Source organism: Lithobates pipiens, unplaced genomic scaffold (genome assembly GCF_037356315.1).
Source record: "Lithobates pipiens isolate NorthernLeopardFrog02 unplaced genomic scaffold, aLitPip1_a1.2 Scaffold_22, whole genome shotgun sequence".
NCBI lineage: Eukaryota > Metazoa > Chordata > Amphibia > Anura > Ranidae > Lithobates > Lithobates pipiens.
In genome coordinates this window covers 65039328-65057506 of record NW_027507784.1, presented here as the reverse complement: position 1 = coordinate 65057506, position 18179 = coordinate 65039328, and the positions used below count along the sequence as shown (strand labels likewise).

Genomic DNA, 18179 nt, shown 5'->3' with positions numbered 1-18179 from the left:
CTACCTTACAGAAAACCTTACTGAAAAAGGTGTGTTTGTACTTACTGCACTGTAGAGTTTTTTGTTTTGTCCAGCCAGAGTCAAGTCAGGTGTGTCAAAGGCGTAGCTACCAATGCCCTTCAGCCATGTCAAGTCCTCTTTGTATTTGAACTGCAGGAAAAAAAATTAAGTTATTACCCAGGCATCAAAAGTTTACTTTTTTTTTTCTTTCTAACACATGATTGATTTATTGGAGTGAACCCAGATTCCCTTATTTACTAATCTCAATAAACATTGACTAAGCAAAGTGAACACTATTCCTTTCTTTAGTAAATCAATCCATTGAGCAACTACAATAAATCTTGCATCCTCCACAAATGACACCTTTATCGTTTTAACTATCAAGAGGAGCAACAAAAGAGTGAATAAATCTATAGCTGAAGCATCAAATGAATTTATGTTTTAACAGATATATGATATTTTTCATTTTTATATAGAAAAAAAATGAAAGCAAATGTAATATTTTCTGTTTAAAAAGCACTTCAATTATTTCCCAATCAGTATGCTGGCTCTTAGCTTTGTTTTTCTCATTTGCTTTCTCGCATGGTTGTGAAGAGCCTTAAAGCTCAACTAAACCATCTGCATTTATTACTAAAATGCAGTCTGGCTGAAAATACATAAATATGCTTGTTTTACTTTGTGTAGCAGCAATGGTCAAAACAACCTTAAATTGGCAGCCTGCTGGAGAGTCATACCAGTGACTTACACACAAAGTCCCTACATAATGCTGCAATTAACAAAATTTGCGCTACTTTATTAATTGGAGCAATATGTGGGGGAAGGGGGGCATGTCCAACTATTGGAGACCACTGAGTTGTGTGAAAGCCAGCGTTCTGGCAGGATCTCAACTAGTGCTGGATCACTTTCCCAAAATCTTAAAAAGGTAATTTCATTGATGCAGATGAGGTACTATTGAGAGCAGATTAGCCTTATGCGCACTGGCTGTTTTCCCCGCTCTTCTGAATGCCTTTTCTCCTGCCAGGAGAAAAGCAGCGCAAAAAAACACACCTAAAGCTGCATTTTACAAATGCATTTAGGTACATCAAGCATATGGATCTTCATTCACTCCTCTGCCCAGAATATTAATTTATTCTTACCATTTAAATGAATAAATGGTCAAGCGCCTAATGTTTAGGTGTGGTTAAAGGTGTTTACATGTGTTGGATGGCACGTTGGATGTTTTTTCTGCCCAAATGCTCCTCTCTTAAATACAAGTGATTTTTTTTTCTACTTTCAAATGCTCTTGCCTCAAAATGCCTGTAAACGCCTATGCATAGCTGGACATATAAAGGGAGGTTTACTAAAACTGGACACTCAGAATCTGGTGCATCTGCGCATGGTAACCAGCGACTAGTTTTAGCTTGTTCACTTGATCTTTGAGAATAAAACCTGAAAGCTGATTGGTTTCTGTGCAGAGCTGCACCAGATGTTGCACTCTGCACTTTTGGTAAATCTTCCCCATAGTCTACCACACAGGGGTGAATTGTGCTGTCAGCGATTGACGTTAGAATAAAAAAAAATGGCACCAACATCCTGTTTTTGGATGAAAGAAAAAACACATAAAGAGGATATGGGACTTTCAAGGTGCAAAAATACACGAAACAACAGAATGTAAAAAGAAAATATATACAATTTTTACTAAACAAATCAATAAAAACAGTACATTCAGTATACTCATAGCCAAGGATGAATGCAAAGCATCCTATAAATGAGAATGCAGTATTATTATTATTCAGGATTTATATAGCGCCAGCAATTTACGCAGCGCTTTACAATATAAAAGGGAGACAATACAGTTACAATACAATTAAATACAAGAGGATTAAGAGGGCCCTGCTCAGAAGCGCTTACAATCTAAAAGGGTGGGGCAGGTGGTACAGAAGGTTATAACTGTTGGGAATGGATGGAAGTGGTAGGAGATTAGTTTGAGACGTGATAGGCTTCTCTGAAGAGATGAGTTTTCAGGGATCGCCTGAAGGTAGCAAGAGTAGGGGATAGCCGAACCGGTGGAGGTAGCGAGTTCCAGAGGATTGGAGAGGCTCTGGTGAAATCCCTGACAACTTTTGGTCTGTACTAATGATCAGGAGCCAGCAGAATTGGCTTTTGATCATGTGACCACTGTGAGAGCTAATCATGTGATATGTTAGTCCTTCCCACCCAGCGCATAAAGAATGTTAAAGAGATGCCAGGGCTATTATTATTATTCAGGATTTAAATAGCGCCAGCAATTTACGCAGCGCTTTACAATATAAAAGGGAGGCAATACAGTTACAATACAATTAAATACAAGAGGATTAAGAGGGCCCTGCTCAGAAGAGCTTACAATCTAAAAGGGTAAAGAAGGTAAAGACCATTATCATTTACAGGATGCTTTGCATTCATCCTTGGCTATGAGTATACTGAATGTACTGTTTTTATTGATGTCATTTGTTTAATAAAAATTGTAAGTATTTTCTTTTTACATTCTGTTTCATGTATTTTTGCACCTTGAAAGTCTCATATGCTCTTTATGTGTTTTCTACCACAGAGGTTTGTGTAGAGACAGACAAAAATGTTGAATGCCCATAAATGCAGCATTTTTGACGCACGGTGTGCACAAGTCTTTACACAAAGCCGTATAAGACCCATTAGCAACCATTTGGAATATACCTTTTACTGACCTAGGTATGATAAAAAAATGATTTCTTAACATTATACATTATTATATTTGAACGACCTTATTAATAAACCAGGTTGAGTTTAGGGATATAAAATAACCCCAGAGATATCTCATTCTCTCCAGTTTACAAATATACTTATAACAACTTGCAGCACCATCATCATCATTTAATTTGTCATCACGCAAGTAAGGTATCATATAAAGTCGTTGACTTACATCACTAATGGCATCTGTCACTGCACGGTGACGGAAGTACTCAGGATGATCAGGAATGGATCTCCAGATACCCAGCTGGCTAACATACTTCTCCTTATATTTAACCTAAAAATAAAAAAAATATAAATGAGGAGTTTAGAATTACCATGGATGGAATAATACAGACAAGTGTACATATCCGGTTAGGCACTCACATTGCTGATGTCATCGGTGACTTTGCGGTGGTAGATGACATCCAGGGCATCTTTCACTGTGTGGTATTTACCCTTGGCTTTCTCAAAGGTTTCTTTGTAGCGAAGCTGAAGAAAAAGTGTTATATATGGCATGAGTATAGGCTGACACCAAAACCTCCTACCTTGTTCATAATTTGGCCTTGTATTACATAAAAGAGTCAGGCCTTGTAAAGTTCAGTTAAAGATCAGTGTAAATATTTTGGCTTTGGACTGACCCAAGTGAGCTAAACCTCCAGAGATCTTGGCTCTGCCAGCTAAGGGGTCTTGCTTCATTATTGCAGAGACATTATTAAAAAAACTAGCATAGTAATTGAGAACCCCCATACTTGATCTTGTGATGGTAGCAGCGTATAGATGGAAATGGGAACTCAGCCGCAGAGATTTCTCGACGTGCCGTGCAACGATGTACCTAAATAAAATGTATGGTTTTTCTTCCCACAAATAGAGCTTTCTTTTGGTGGTATTTAATCAACTCTGCGTTTTTTTTGTTTGTTTTTTGCGCTATAAACTAAAAAAGACCGTCAATTTTGAAAAGAAAAAACAATATTTAGTACATTATGCTATAAAACATATCCAATAAAAAAACGGGAAAAAAATCGAATTTCTTCATTAATTTAGGCCAATATGTATTCTGCTACACATTTTTGCTTAAAAAAAATCCTGATAAGCGTATGTGGATTGGTTTGTGCAAAAGTTATAGTGTCTACAAACTATGGGATATTTTTATTACTTTTAATTTTTTTCTACTAGTAATGGCGGTGATCAGCAACTTATAGTGGGACTGCAATATTGCGGAGGTTGATTTGGACAGTGAGTGACACTTTTGACACTTTTTGGGGACCATTGACATTATTACAGTGATCAGTGCTAAAAAACATGCACTATCACTGTATTAATGACACTGACTGGGGGTTCCCTTTGCAGGAACACAGGATCAATGCCTTCCCTACTGACAGAACGGCGATCTGCCTTGTTTACTGAACAGTCGGCAGTGCCGGCCCTTGTGTCTGCCCTAACTGGAAGAGCAGATCATGTATATATATATATATATATATATATATATATATATATATATATATATGTAATCCAGTGCACAGGTACGACCTTGTAGCAGTAAAACTGCTATGGGTTAAGTCTGTCGTGGTTAATGGATGCAGCTGTGTGAATGACTCAAAATACTCACTTGTGCAAAGCTAAGCTTGGTTTTAAAGTGGTTGTAAACCCTTACAAACCACTTTGACCTACAGGTAAGCCTAGATTAAGTCCCAGCTCCTCCGCATGCACCCTCCCCCTTCCCGACAGTCCTCAGTGCGCAAGTGCGGACTCTCCGGAGGTAGATGGAGGACGTCCCGGACGGTGTAAGCGCAAGTCAGGCTACACCACATGGCCGGGTGTTCAAGCTGGCTACAAACTCATGCATGAGAGCGATCTACATATGTGAAAGTCCTTTGAGAGAAGTTTTCTGTCCTATTTGGTGGCCCATCTGGCAGAATAAGTGGCATAAATTGTGAGCTTGCACATGCTTCTGTCTGGTAAGCGTGCATTTATATTGGTGACCAGCACATTGGTGGTGAAGGAGGATTGCACGGTGCACCGATATTCATTGAAGGAGTCACTTTCTTTATTCAATATAATTTTAAATGGACTGTTGTACTTTTTGGCTTGAAGCACTTTCTTGGTCACATTAATTTCTCATTTATTAAATCATGGTTGGACTCTAATACTATTTATTGTTTAATTTATTATTTAATTAATTATTCAATTTTTTATCACTATCACGATTCCAATTAATTTAGAAGTATTGATTTATTTATTTATGTATTGTCTTGATAATATTGGTTTACTCCCCTTTTTCATTTAGGGAGTCACGTTATTGATTGTTATATTTTTATTTTTATAAATTTTCTCATCCTTTTTATATTTTATATTTTTTGTTACTTATTGCTCTCACAATTTTAGAAATATTTATGAGTTGCACATGTATTTATTTATATTATTGATCAGTATATATTTGCTCACATACTATTGTCTAGAGAGCAGTATATATTTGCTTACATAATATTGCTGGAGACTATATGGCAATATATTGATATCTAATACGGTGTTGTAATACTAGCTGGGTGGAGATTAGTGAGGTAGCGCAGTTACATCTTGTTTATATATAGATTAAGGCTTACCTGTAGGTCCTAGAAATATCTCCTAAACCTACACGGTTTAGGAGATATTTGCCAAAACACAGGCACCGCTGTCTATGGTGCATGTGCCGTAGACAGGGGCGTGCAGGCACACTGAGCGCGCCGCTGTCATCGGCGATATGCCGCGAGCGGCGGCTCCCGTGCGCATATGCGGGAGTGACATCATCGCGGCTTTGTCAAATGACAGCACCGGAGCAGCGAGACCCACCGAGAAGATGGAGGCTCCGTACACAAGGGGACAGTGGTGACTTCGCTGGCTCCTGTGTCAGGTAAGTGACACATAATGGACTACTATGCGATGCATAGTAGTCCATTATGCTTTACCTTTGCAGGGAATCAAAGAGGTAGTAAACCCATCAGGGTTTACTTCCTTTTTAAGGGTTATATGAAAAATCTTTGGTGATATTCAGCACCAACTGTTCCTGAAATATTAAGTTATTCCATACACATAGCCACAACCAGACACTAGGGCTAATTTACTAAAACTGAAGAGTGAAAAATCTGGTGCAGCTCTGCAATGAAACCAATCAGCTTCCAGGTTTTCAGCTTCAAGCTCCAAGGTAGAAGCTGATTGGCTCCCATGCAAAGCTGCACCAGATTTTACACTCTCCAGTTTTAGTAAATAAACCCCACAGTTTAGTCTTATATACCTGCATTCCGCATAACTCCTGCACTAACCCAGGTTATTGGTGATTGCCTTAAAACTAGTTTAATCTGACTTAGAAGTCCATACAGCCTTGTCTTGCAGTGAAACTAGGTCCAGGTGTACATTTGCCTTCATATTCCAGGTTTATAGGGGTAAAAATTACAGATTGTGATTCACATAGTGCACATTTTCCTAACTTTGGTGCACTGTTAAACAGGCTCAGACAACACAGTCAGCAAGTCCCCATAACCAGTACAGAATACTTACGTCGCTGGCATTGAAGTAGGCTTTCTTGGCTCTCAGAATGATTGGAGAGTCAGGCACACTAGTATATTTGTGCTTTAGTTTCTCGTATTGAGCTTTGTATTTTTTCTGAAAAAAAAAAAAAAATAGCAATAATATATCTCACCAATTATACAAAATTCAATGAAATACATGATAAATGTAGGTATATTATATTGCATTCATGAATGATGTAAGCTCATTTACAGCTAACGAATAGGCTGCGTAAGAGTGGAATGAGTCTCATAAAACCACTTAGTCAGCTCTTCACACTTCTAAAGGTTTGTAACAAAAACAATAAATAATTGAAGAATTAGATCAAATCTGGCTCCATAAATTCAAGATTTTACTGGACTAGGCAAGACTGTGCAAAACTAGGCAAAACAAATAAAAAAATCTAAACCCTAATACATAAAATCTTCTAAAGCCAGAATGCCCCAATACCATTATGCGTTCACACCTATGCTTTTTTTGGTGCTTTTTGCAGAAACGCATTACAGTTCATTTAACATGGTTTCCTATTGGACACGTTCACATCTATGCTTTTTTCAGCCGCTATGTTTTTGGAAAGGGTCATGGACTTTTCTAAAGCAAATCTTTTTTTGCTTCTTTGGTTCAATAGATTTGAATGGAAAAGCTGCAGAAAAGCATGTAGTGCAGGTTTTTTTTGTTGTGACTTTACTGCGATTTTGCCACGATTAGCATTTTTTAATCCGCCCAACAACAAATTTGCCCCCAAAAAAAGCATAAAAAATGCAAGGCACAAATCCTGAAAAAAGCGTGGTAAAATCGTGTGTGCAAAAATGCAAAACGCACAGCAAAAAAGCACTGCATAGGTGTGAATCGAGCCTAAAGAAAGAATTCACAATATTGATAGGCCATATGATGAAAATTTGTTAAACAATGTAGTAGAGACCCTGGTCTATAATTATTGAATTATCACACACAATTGTACTACACAATATGTAACAGCACCCCCCCCCCCCCAATCCGATAAATGCATGGTCTATGTGCATATACAAAATGGTAGAATATGGCTGAACATAGGTGGTAGCATGGTGGAACTAGACCACTCTGTTGTATTTCATGATATGACTATATATGGTTCAGACCAACGAAGCTCTGGGTTCTGATCCCACCAAGGATGCTATCTGCAGGGAGTCTGTATGTCATCCCCAGGCATTTGTGAGCAGAGCCAGCCTCTAGGTACTCTCATTTGCTCTTACAATATACTGGTAGGTTAACTGCATTCCTTAAAAACTGGCCTTGGTTTAGTAGATGTATTACAAAGTGAACCCCTTTTGAGGAATGGGATTAAGTCATTCTGTATATTTTGTAAAGTGTTATATATAATTACATAGTAGGTAAGGTTGAATAAAGACAATAGTCCATCCAATTCAACCTGTGTAGGTGTACGTGTGTCAGCATCTATAATCGTTTCCCATATCCCTGTATGTTGTGTTCTTTAAGATGCACGTCCAAGAGTCATTTAAAAATATCCATACTCCCCGCTGCCACCACCAATAGTGGAAGAGAGTTCCACAGCCTTATTGCCCTGATAGTGAAATCCCCCAAGTGCAGTTTAAGGTTAAACCGCTTCTCCTCCAATCTCATTGTGTGGCCCCATGTCCTTTTACACTCCCTGAGACTGAATAGTTTTTCTTTCCTATGCTGGGATCACCATTGAGGTATTTGTAAATCGCTATCGTGTCCCCTATCAACCGTTGCTTCTCCAGCGAGAATTTATTTAGTGCTTGTAGTCGTTCCTTATAATTGAGGTTGTCCAGTCCCCTTATTAATTTTGTTGCCCTTCTTTGGACTGTCTCTCTCAAGTTCCAGCACATCCCTTGTGGGGACTGGTGACCAGAATTGGATGAAGTACTCCAGATGTGGCCTAACCAGAGTTTTAAAAAGTGGTAGGATTATCGTTTTATCTCTGGGGTATATCCCCTTTTTTATGCATGCTAAAATTCTGCTGGGTTTGGTGGCTGCAGCTTGGCATTGCATGCTTTAGCTCAGTCTGTCGTCTACTAGGACCCCCAGATAGTTCTCCATCCTTGATTCCCCCAGCGGATCTCCACTTAGTGAGTAGTTTGCATTTATGTTTTTTGCCCCCAAGTGCATTACTTCACATTTCTCCACATTAAACCTCATTTGCCATGTAGTTGGCCATTATTTTGTTTAGGTCTCTCTGTAAAATTTCTATATACTGTAAAATTTCTATATCTTTAATATATATATATATATATATATATATATATATATATATATATATATTCTATATATTTATATAAATAAAAAAATAGGCGAATGGTTTATAAGCAATCCCCAAATTCATTACAGATATGGAAATCTTACCTCGCTGACCAGGTCCTTGACATGTTTAGCAAGTTTGATGGCTTGTGTTTGTCCAGCAGCATGGTGATGGGGTCTCTCTTTAGTTGCAACCTCTGTGTATATGTACTAGAACAAGAAAAAAAAATGGTGATTATAATAAGCAAAACTTCATATTGCCTTCCTCCCCACTAAAACACAGTTCACCTTTTCCCCACCTTTTCTACAGATTGCAAATCATAGCCTGTTTAGAAGAGTATGCTAAAGACATCTAAAGATTTTTACATGCAAGAAATCCAAATCACAGGGGGTAGTATATCCTAGCTCAGCTACACACTAGTTAAATTAGTATTAAAACCCCACCATATTTTCTTGATTCATTGCTAGTAATTATTTTTATTAGTCATTGTAATATTGTATGACCAGTTGAGGGATCTCACCTTGCTCTGGAGTTCTTGTCCTTTCTTGGCTCTAACAAAGTCGGGAGTATCTAGTACAGGGGTGTAGACTGACTTCTGCTTCTTGCCAACAGCTCTGTATACATTCTATAAACATAGAAGGAACTTCATTTTATTCATAAGACACAAAATAGTACACACAGAAAATAACCTTGAGATTAACGAGAACCTGATCAAATTTAATGCTAAGTAATATGTAACTGTAAAACTTCCAGGTATGCCAGGTATGTATTACCTCTCACACAGATCACAGAACTATCCTCAACATTGCCTTCATCTGCTTTTCTCTCTAAAAGGCTGGCACTAACTTTGTTCAGGCATCATCCAGTGTCAGCATCAACTTCCTGGTTTAAGATTCTTGCTAAAAAAATCTGAATCATGTAAATCTTGGTGCCTACCATCACCTCTCTTTCTGTGATTTGCTACTGAGTTACAATTTTGCAGTCTGATCACTGGGGAAAATGGAGGCTATGGAAAGGCTTACTTCTGCTTGCAGCAGACTGATGATATCATCTCAGCCTAGGAAAAGTCACCTGTCTGGAGCTCAAGGATGACTTTTTAAAACCCAACTCTGGGCAAAAATGTTTTTCCCCATGCAGTGGGGCTGTGCCTGCACTGCATGGGTCAACTTCTAATTTTATCTAGGAGTGAGCAGAAAACCTATACTCACCCGATCCTTTGGAAAACAGCACTCCCCTGCGGTCCAGCGGTGGACTGTCCCTGGTCTATGGAGCTTTCTCTGAGCATGATGATGTCAGGTACAGTCCACTATTGAAGACCACTGGAGCACAGGGCTATCATTCCAGTCTTGTGCTGGGAGAATCAGAGGATCAGGTAAGTATACGGTATCTTTTCTCTCCTCTCCCCTAGATAAAAATAAGTAGTTAACTAGTACAGTGTGGGTACAGACCTACTGCATGGGATTTTTTTAACAGTGCCCAATTTATTAAGGAAAACAATTCCACACACATTTAAGTTGATTAAAACAGGCAAAGAGCTGAAGCGTCCAGCGCTTCAGTAATAGTCGCTGTAATGCAGTCTGTCCAAGTCCCACATTAAGACAGGCTCCGCCCAACGTTTCGTCACTCAAAGTGCATCATCAGGGGTGTGCATCATCAGGGCGTGAGGCCCTGATGATGCACTTTGAGTGACGAAACGTTGGGCGGAGCCTAGCTTAACGTGGGACTTGGACTGACTGCATTACAGCGGCTATTACTGAAGCGCTGGACGCTTCAGCTGTTTGCCTGTTTTAATCAACTTAAATGTGAGTGGAATTTTTTCCTTAATAAATTGGGCACTGCTTTTTAAGATATTTGTGCAATGAGCGATGTCATTTTTCTTTATCTACATGACTGCTGAACTGCATGGGAATCTAAATACCTGTTCATGATTGAGAGATTTCTGGTTCCAGTGTACTGCTTGTGAGGATTTGTGGAGCAGAGTGGTTTTTCTATTTGTGCATTATCGTTGCACTGATGGTAAGGGTCTGTCGTGTTGGGTGACGGTGATGGGTCCCTTACTATCCTTATATCTGCTGAACGAGGTGGAGGGAGATCGGTTGTAGATTCATTGAACTTTCTTTACCTCTTCGGACTTTCATACATGAATATGTCTCTATAAATTTGTTTATATTTCTTTGCTTTGTGCGCCACATTTTTTCTGTTTATATATCTCTATGTATCAGGCTTAAAATTACAGAATGTTGAACGCGGCGAAGGCTTGCATACCTTTGTGCTGGAGATCGGAGAACCCGCCAGCTAAGTCCCTATGGTTCTCTAAAGTGAATGAACTGAGAGATATGGAGGATCTTACGGTCACGCTGCATAACAGGGAGGAGGCCTTTCGGGAGACATGGAGACCATGGCAGCACTTCACCTATACTGAAGCTTACCTTCGGGAGATGGCGCTAGCTGCCAGATAAGGGCAGACCACTGTTCTGTTGATCTCTCGCCCCCCTGTCTCCCCCCCCCCGGTGGCTGGGGGCACGTACGGAGCTCTTCTCACACTTCCCTCACTCTCTGTCTTCTTACTATTCCCTCTTGCTGTGCTCCTTTCTTTTTTATACCCACTTCCCCATTTTCTGGTTTCCCTTCCTCACACCCTCTGCCCCCCTTTTCCCCTCTCCCACCATTGAACTCCCCCCTCCCCCCCTTTTCTTTTTATTCCTCTCCTGGTCCACTTTATTTTGTTTATTCATCCTGAAGATCTTGGTTAGTTCTCAAGGATCTGGAGAGTTGGTGGGCTCCCCCTGGCTTTACGTTCCTCTAACTATGCTTGCCCCGATCGACCAGGCTGGGGCCCACCACCCTTTCCGCTTCCTTCCCCCATTAAAAAATTATGGAATCTTTTACTTGTTGCTGCTATGCATGGCCGAACAATGAACGCTGCCCACTTGGGTTGGTCAGAATTACTTCAGTGATTTTAGAGGCCCTGTACTAGGAATTTGCTCCCAACTGGGAATGACTGCTAGTTTATGCCTAGTCGGGGGGCTGTTGACTGTATCTCTACCTAAGTGCTATTGTATCTTCTGTCTCTGAAAGTGTACTTGTTTCATCAATGTTGACCATGCCTCTGTAATGTTTTCTTCCATTTAATAAAAGAATTACAAAAAAAAATAAAAAATTACAGAATGTCATCCTGTGTTTTAAAATTGAATTCTAGAAAATAAATAAAAACATATATGTAGGTTTTAATTGCCACTGCATACCTTTAATATCCTCCTTGTTCTGTGAAATCCAGTCTGTATTTAAGGGATAGCTTACCCTCCCTGAAGAGTGATCCTTGGTGGATAAGGAGGCATTATGTCCTCACTTCATATTTTATACCCTAAAAACCTTCACTAATGTGCCGTAACTGTGTTGTCTGAAACAGGCACTTTAGCTGAAGAAAAAGTGGTTGCCTTATGCAGTTCTATTTGATTTTTCTACATTTGCGGAAAAATCCTTTTAACTAGATATGTTACTTACCTCGCTCAGATGTGTTTTTAGTTCCTGAACAGTCCTGTATTCTGGGGTGTCCAGTACCACACTGTATTTGTCCCACATCTTCTTGGCAGGTGTGGTGTATTGATAGTGAGACTAAAAAACAAAGGCAAAAACAGTTTAAGACAATGATGAACTATGTAGACAGGAATGTATTTACAACTACTGTTAAAATGCAGCACACTATAGCAACCTCTTACCCAGAGCTTGCGCAGGTCACGAGCCCGCACCATATCTGGAGTGTCATACAGGAAGCATCCAAGACCTTTCAGCCACTGCAAGTCTTCCTTGTACTTATTCTAGGGGGAACAATTAAAAAAAAAAAAAAGGTTAGCTTTTGTTTTTTTGTCTTAATACCACTTTGTTAGGTGTTCTGTTGAATACAGATAACAAGAAATAAACAAAACAAAACAACAACCAAAAATATGTAGTATAAATAAAATACTACCCGACTAAAAACAATCACTTACATCGCTGGTTATTTCTCCAACATAGCGGCAATGAATAGTCTGTGGGGTGTATGGCATTGAGATCATGTGACCTTGCAGTTTGAAATAGTCAGATTTGTACACCAGCTGCAAGACAAAGGAAAGGTATGAAATAGTGAACTTGGTATTGTTATAAAGGATGATCTGTTGTCCTGTTATCAGCAAAGAATGGCATTAAAACCTACATCACTAATGGCATCCTGTGTAGCTTTGACTTGGCGGATCTCTGGTGTATCTGGAGTTGTATGTATTTTATCCTTCTGCTTGTGATACAACTGACGGTAAAGCCTCTAAAATATGAGAAAAAAAGCATATTTTATTACAAGCATAGATAAAACATAATCTGTCAAAGAGTACAATTAAAACACATTGATCTTCTATAATCTAGAAAAGACTTCCAGTTTCTAACATAATTGCACAACTAAATATCTAAAAAACACAGGAACACCTTTTCCTATTCCAGGGGTGTTTTAAGAAAGCATTGGCCTCGATCCTACAAGTCTTGGTAGCCTACCAATTGATTATTAATGTTAGGCCTACCAGCCTACCAATTGAATATTAATGTTTGGATTAAGAGGCTGTAAAATAGTGTACAGCTAAACATAGGTGTGAGCAGTTGGTGTGCCATGCATGCCTGGGTACACCCTAATCACTCTGTGCAGTGCTGATTACCCCTACTACTTGGGCTTCCCTTGTGTTGCACCCCCCCCACCCCCCCCCACTGCAGTGCAGCTGTCTTCCCTACTCTCCTCTCCTCCCCACAGGAGATGTTTTAGAATGCAGATTGGGGGGAAGAGGCTAATCATTATGTCATTAACTAGTCCCTTCCTTTTCTAAATGAAAAATAAGAAATTAGTATTTTGAAGCTATTTTTTCAGACTAATCCCTTCTAATCTACAACTTAGGTCACTTATCTACCAAAAGACAGCCGTTGGCTACCTCAAGCCTCCTGGCAACAAGGAGCCAACTAATTGTGCTAAGTCTGTTACCTTCTTTTATGTAAGTATTTCAGTTGAACTTACTTCGGCCAATGCTATTATTACAAATATTTACTGGTGGAAAATTAGAAAGACAACACATTGAAGGGGAGATACTGAAGAAATTATATCTTCCCTAAAATTCTGAGCCAGGAGTGTCAAGAGAGCTACCAATCAGTTGACCTCACTCTCAGAGGAGGTGAACTTTTTAGCTTTAGGAAGCAGAGCGTCTAACACTAGCTTTTATTAAGAAAGTGGGAGAAAGTTTCAAGAAAGTTAAGAAAGTTTCAACTTTATACGTTTAAAACCTTTGTTGAAAATAACATAAATCCCTGTCCAGGTTGGTCTGTATGTCAACATCAGCACATCCACCCAAGTGCTGATATGAATTTCTCACAGAGTGCTGAGTGTTTGAAAAACCCTTACCATATGCAGTGTGAGACATATAAGAGATTACAATGTTTATGCCACTTTTCTAATAGAATTATATTTTTAGCCCCCCTCAAGATTTACATTACACAGCTTGCTGAACTACACTGTTTTAAAGTTCAAAATTTTTATACAGGACTGTTTAACAAAGGTACATGAATATGCTTCTGTTAGTGAACAATAGACCATTACACAAAGAGCAGGCTCCAAAGGTATGACTGGAGAATGAATTAATGACTCCTTACCTCATTAAGGACTTTGTTGACATTCTTGATGTTGATAAAGCTAACATTATCTGCAGGCAGGGTGTAGGATTTAGCCTTCACATGTTCATAGAGTTCTTTGTACTTCAGCTATTTTGGCAAATAAAAACAAAGGCAGATGTCAGAACACTATTTCTAGCAAAATGGAACAGGATCCAGCATGTAGTTCCATGTATTTTGCTGGAAAATCAGAGTACTATTGTAAATGGTAGAATCTACTCACATCGCTGCCAAGGATCTGAGCTTTCTTGGCTTGTACAATGGATGGCATATCCTTTGGAAGAGTATAACCTGTGGGAAGGGATTGGACGCTGGCCTCCCGGTACAGAGCCTTGGGAAGAAGATAAAAAAGGTTAGTCAGGAAATGACAATTAGGATATCATCTCAATATGTCTATTTACTTTGTTAAATATCTTAGGCTCATCTAGCTATATTTGACTTGTATCTATCTTTTGCACTTTGATGGTTCATTGATGTTTAGTGCCAGAAAGTTCTGTATACAGTTTTTTGGCATAAAAAAATTGTACATGTGGTGTGCACTCAACATTGCCAATAAACTCATCACATTAAAACATTACAGTATTTTATTAAACTCAAAAATATGTTAGTCCTTTTCCAATCATTTGGCTTGTTGTAAAACTTTCTGGATTTAGTAGATAAGAGTTGGAAAAGTTGTCAGCTTTTTATTACTGTCTGTATTACAGCTGAGAAGATTCAACCTTCTATTTGTCTTAGTGAGCTATGTCACTGTTACTGTAAGTGAGGGAAAAATTTCCAGTGGGGAGACTTCTTGCAGTGTCAACCATCTAAAATAGGATATCATTTATTTCAAAGAGATCTCCTCTCATTTCCTGTTGTGCTAACCATCTAAAATAGGATTCCATTCACTTTGAAGAGATTTTCTCCCACTTCCTGTTGCGGCTTCAGAAAAAGAAGTGGGGATAACTCCCCAATGTGACAGCAATAAAAATCTGAGGGGGATTTAACCATACGGTACTCTATCCCAAACTGGTTTGACTAATCTTGAAACTAACTATAATGCTAAACTTATTTCTATAGTCATATGTAGATTTCATTTCAAATGTGAAATAGTTGGCACACTTTTACATCTCTCTATTCTGCATGAACAGAAAAGGGACACACTCACATCACTTCGTATCTTGTTGGCGTTGCTGGCTCTGTCCAGTTCAACTGTGTTGGTGCTTGAAGTAACTTTTCCTCTAACATTCTTCTCATAGTCAGAGTGATACACAACCTGAGAAAATGAGACATATAAACTGTGACTTTTGAATTTTAATTCTCTGCACAATGATGGGGATATATAGAAAGTGCAAACATTCAATTGCATCTTCTCTATGTCCTTTTTCTCAGTAAAGCTTCAGGCATTCAACTTTATCAATGAATAGTTTTATGATGCTTTGTGCTTTACATGAACAATACTCACATCACTGCTTTGTTTGCCACTGGTGACAGCCTGGACATAGACTGGAGTATCCATCACTGATGAGAACTTCTTCTTCAACTCTTCAGCTTTAGCTTTGTATTTGTACTGTTAGAGATAAATTACATTTGTGTTACTCATTTTGGAAATGTTTTATTCTGCTAGACCCCTAAGTATCAGTGTCCTTAGCCCATTGTTATGGGATCCTATGTGTTTGTTTGCCATCATTCTTGTGAAGTATGTGAAGTATTTGTAACATGTCAAATGATCTGTGCTCCAATTTTTTTTTATACTTTTATTTGTTTCTGTTATATTTTTTTGTCATAGCTTAAATGAATCTCCCCCTCCACCAGTGCCACTGTTCTGGGACTTACCATATCAGTGTCATAATGCCCTTGAACCATACTCTTATTGCACTGTTGTTGTAGATCTTAAAGGGTTGATTTCGTAAAGCAAGACATTTTCCTTTAGCATAGTGAAGATGGTAAAAATTCACTTTGCAAAGAATACCCAATTAAGTGCAAGGGGAAAAAAAATATATATATTTTTGCTTGCATATGATTGGATGATGGGAATCAGCAGAGCTTTGCCTCATTGAGTTGACTTTTTGGTTTGCTAACAGTGATACCTAGCAGTCAGACATTTTTTGAAGTTCTGATTTACAGATTTGTTCCTATAATGTAGTGCAGAAGTATTCCAAGCTATTGCACTTACTTCACTGCGGAGGTCATATGCATGCTTGGCATGCAGGATCTCAGGTGTGTCCCAAACGAAGCAGCCCACTCCTTTCAGCCAGTTCAGATCATCCTTGTACACAATCTAGAAAGTGGAAAGATTTTTTTTAGTATTTTGACTAGTACTCACAACAATAATATTAGGTTTACTTTGATATATATAAAACTGTCAAAGCTGTCTGAATGTATAAAACATAGTCCTGCTACTCACATCACTCAGCTGGTCATTGACTTTGCGGGCATGGACGTAGAGTTGAAGGTCAGGCAGGCAGATCCATTCATGAAGATATTTCCTGTAATCGATTTCACTGACTTTGTCTTGTGTTTCCCGGGCAGCAACGATCTCCAACATGTCCGGAGCAATGTGGATCTTAGCCTTGTTCTTTTCATAGGTGTCTCTGTATAAACGCTGTCAAAATACATTTAAGAGTGGATGAAAAACAATTTTCATGTACTTATGAGTTCTACCACATCTTCAGTGACTGCTAAAAGGGTCAGATACAAATAATCAGAAAAAAGGGACTTGCACCTAGTGATGTGTGGGGAATTTACCCTCCCTTCTGGGTTTTCTATTATTTTACACCGCAGGATGTGTTACATTTAGTAACAGTAGAGTACCAGGAACTTACTAGTTCTTACTACTGAGGTTCCAAGGAGACATTAGATGTCAGAGGGTAGTTTAGTTGTAGGTGGATTGACCCTTTATAGCATAAATAGGTGCAAAATCGAATATCGACAATATATTTAATTGACTTTGTGAAATAGCATTAGAGCTGCAGGTTTTTTTCTCTGAATCTCCCGGTTAGTTTTATTATCTGTTGATCCTGCCTGTAGATGCATTAATCTCCACTTCCTGTAATAGGCCAAATGGCAGTTACATGAGACTGGGAAAGCCATTTATTACAGTGCCACGGCTGCATGCAACACTCAGCTTTTATTCATATGGCCTATATCTTTTTTCAAAAATAAAAAAAAAATTAAGAAAATGCTAGCATTGCTCTAAGTCCCTAAATATGTTAGCTTGAGTTGGGCTTTAATTTATTTGCAACTTAAAGTGGTACTTTAGTCATACAATTAAGTCCTGCTAGATCAATTTAGGCTGGCCCCCTTTCTAAGTATAGCTATTTAAAACATTACAAATAAGTGCCTTTACTGTTTAAAATCCAGTAATTCACTGCCTCACCCTGCTCTGCACATGCTCAGCCTTAAAGTGGAATTATCCTCTTATCCTTTACAGCTAAGGAAGCTGCTTCTATTTGATCCGCAACTGCCATGGTGCTGCACATGGGATCAGTTATGACACTAGCCATTTGATGGTTTGACAGTTTGGTTGAGAACACTGTAACTATATTTAAACTGTTTGATCAATTGGGTTTAGTTCCGCTTTATGATTCACTGCTGTTTAGGGTTCTGGAATTCAGCTTATTGGCAGCCTCCAGCAAGAAGAAACAGGAGCAATGCTGGAGGCAATTTACAGCACACACTCATTTAGGTAGCATAATTATTATTATTTTTTTATTATTATTATTATTATTCGTTTTATAATTTTTATAATAATTATTATGTGGAATTTACGTTCCTTTCTAAAGAACATCACTTTTTATCAAGTTGTTATGGGTAAAGTTCCACTTTAAATTCAATAAAAATAAATATTTGTGCGAAAATTCTCACCAGTACATTTGATGACATTATCATTGTCGTGTGAAAGTGCTTAAAAAAAAACTGGAGTGAATGAACATCCCTGAATGAATGAAAACTGGATTCACTGTTAGAATGTGTTTATTCTATTTTCACTAAGGTTGAA

General features: G+C 38.6%; 1 protein-coding gene across 30 annotated transcripts in view; it reads right to left on the bottom strand.

Moving 5' to 3' along the window:
• Window positions 1–18179, bottom strand: part of NEB (nebulin) — a 300983-nt gene that overhangs the window by 96146 nt on the left and 186658 nt on the right. For all 30 annotated transcript variants that reach the window (XM_077447687.1, XM_077447688.1, XM_077447689.1 and 27 more), the window contains 16 exons: window positions 16587–16784; window positions 16356–16460; window positions 15645–15749; window positions 15348–15455; window positions 14424–14531; window positions 14183–14290; window positions 12717–12821; window positions 12514–12618; window positions 12244–12342; window positions 12029–12139; window positions 9045–9149; window positions 8629–8733; window positions 6256–6360; window positions 3109–3213; window positions 2915–3019; window positions 46–150 (listed from right to left, as the gene is read on the bottom strand). In XM_077447687.1, coding sequence (XP_077303813.1) covers window positions 46–150; window positions 2915–3019; window positions 3109–3213; window positions 6256–6360; window positions 8629–8733; window positions 9045–9149; window positions 12029–12139; window positions 12244–12342; window positions 12514–12618; window positions 12717–12821; window positions 14183–14290; window positions 14424–14531; window positions 15348–15455; window positions 15645–15749; window positions 16356–16460; window positions 16587–16784 — 1782 coding nt within the window. The remainder of the gene's footprint in view (window positions 1–45; window positions 151–2914; window positions 3020–3108; window positions 3214–6255; window positions 6361–8628; window positions 8734–9044; window positions 9150–12028; window positions 12140–12243; window positions 12343–12513; window positions 12619–12716; window positions 12822–14182; window positions 14291–14423; window positions 14532–15347; window positions 15456–15644; window positions 15750–16355; window positions 16461–16586; window positions 16785–18179) is intronic.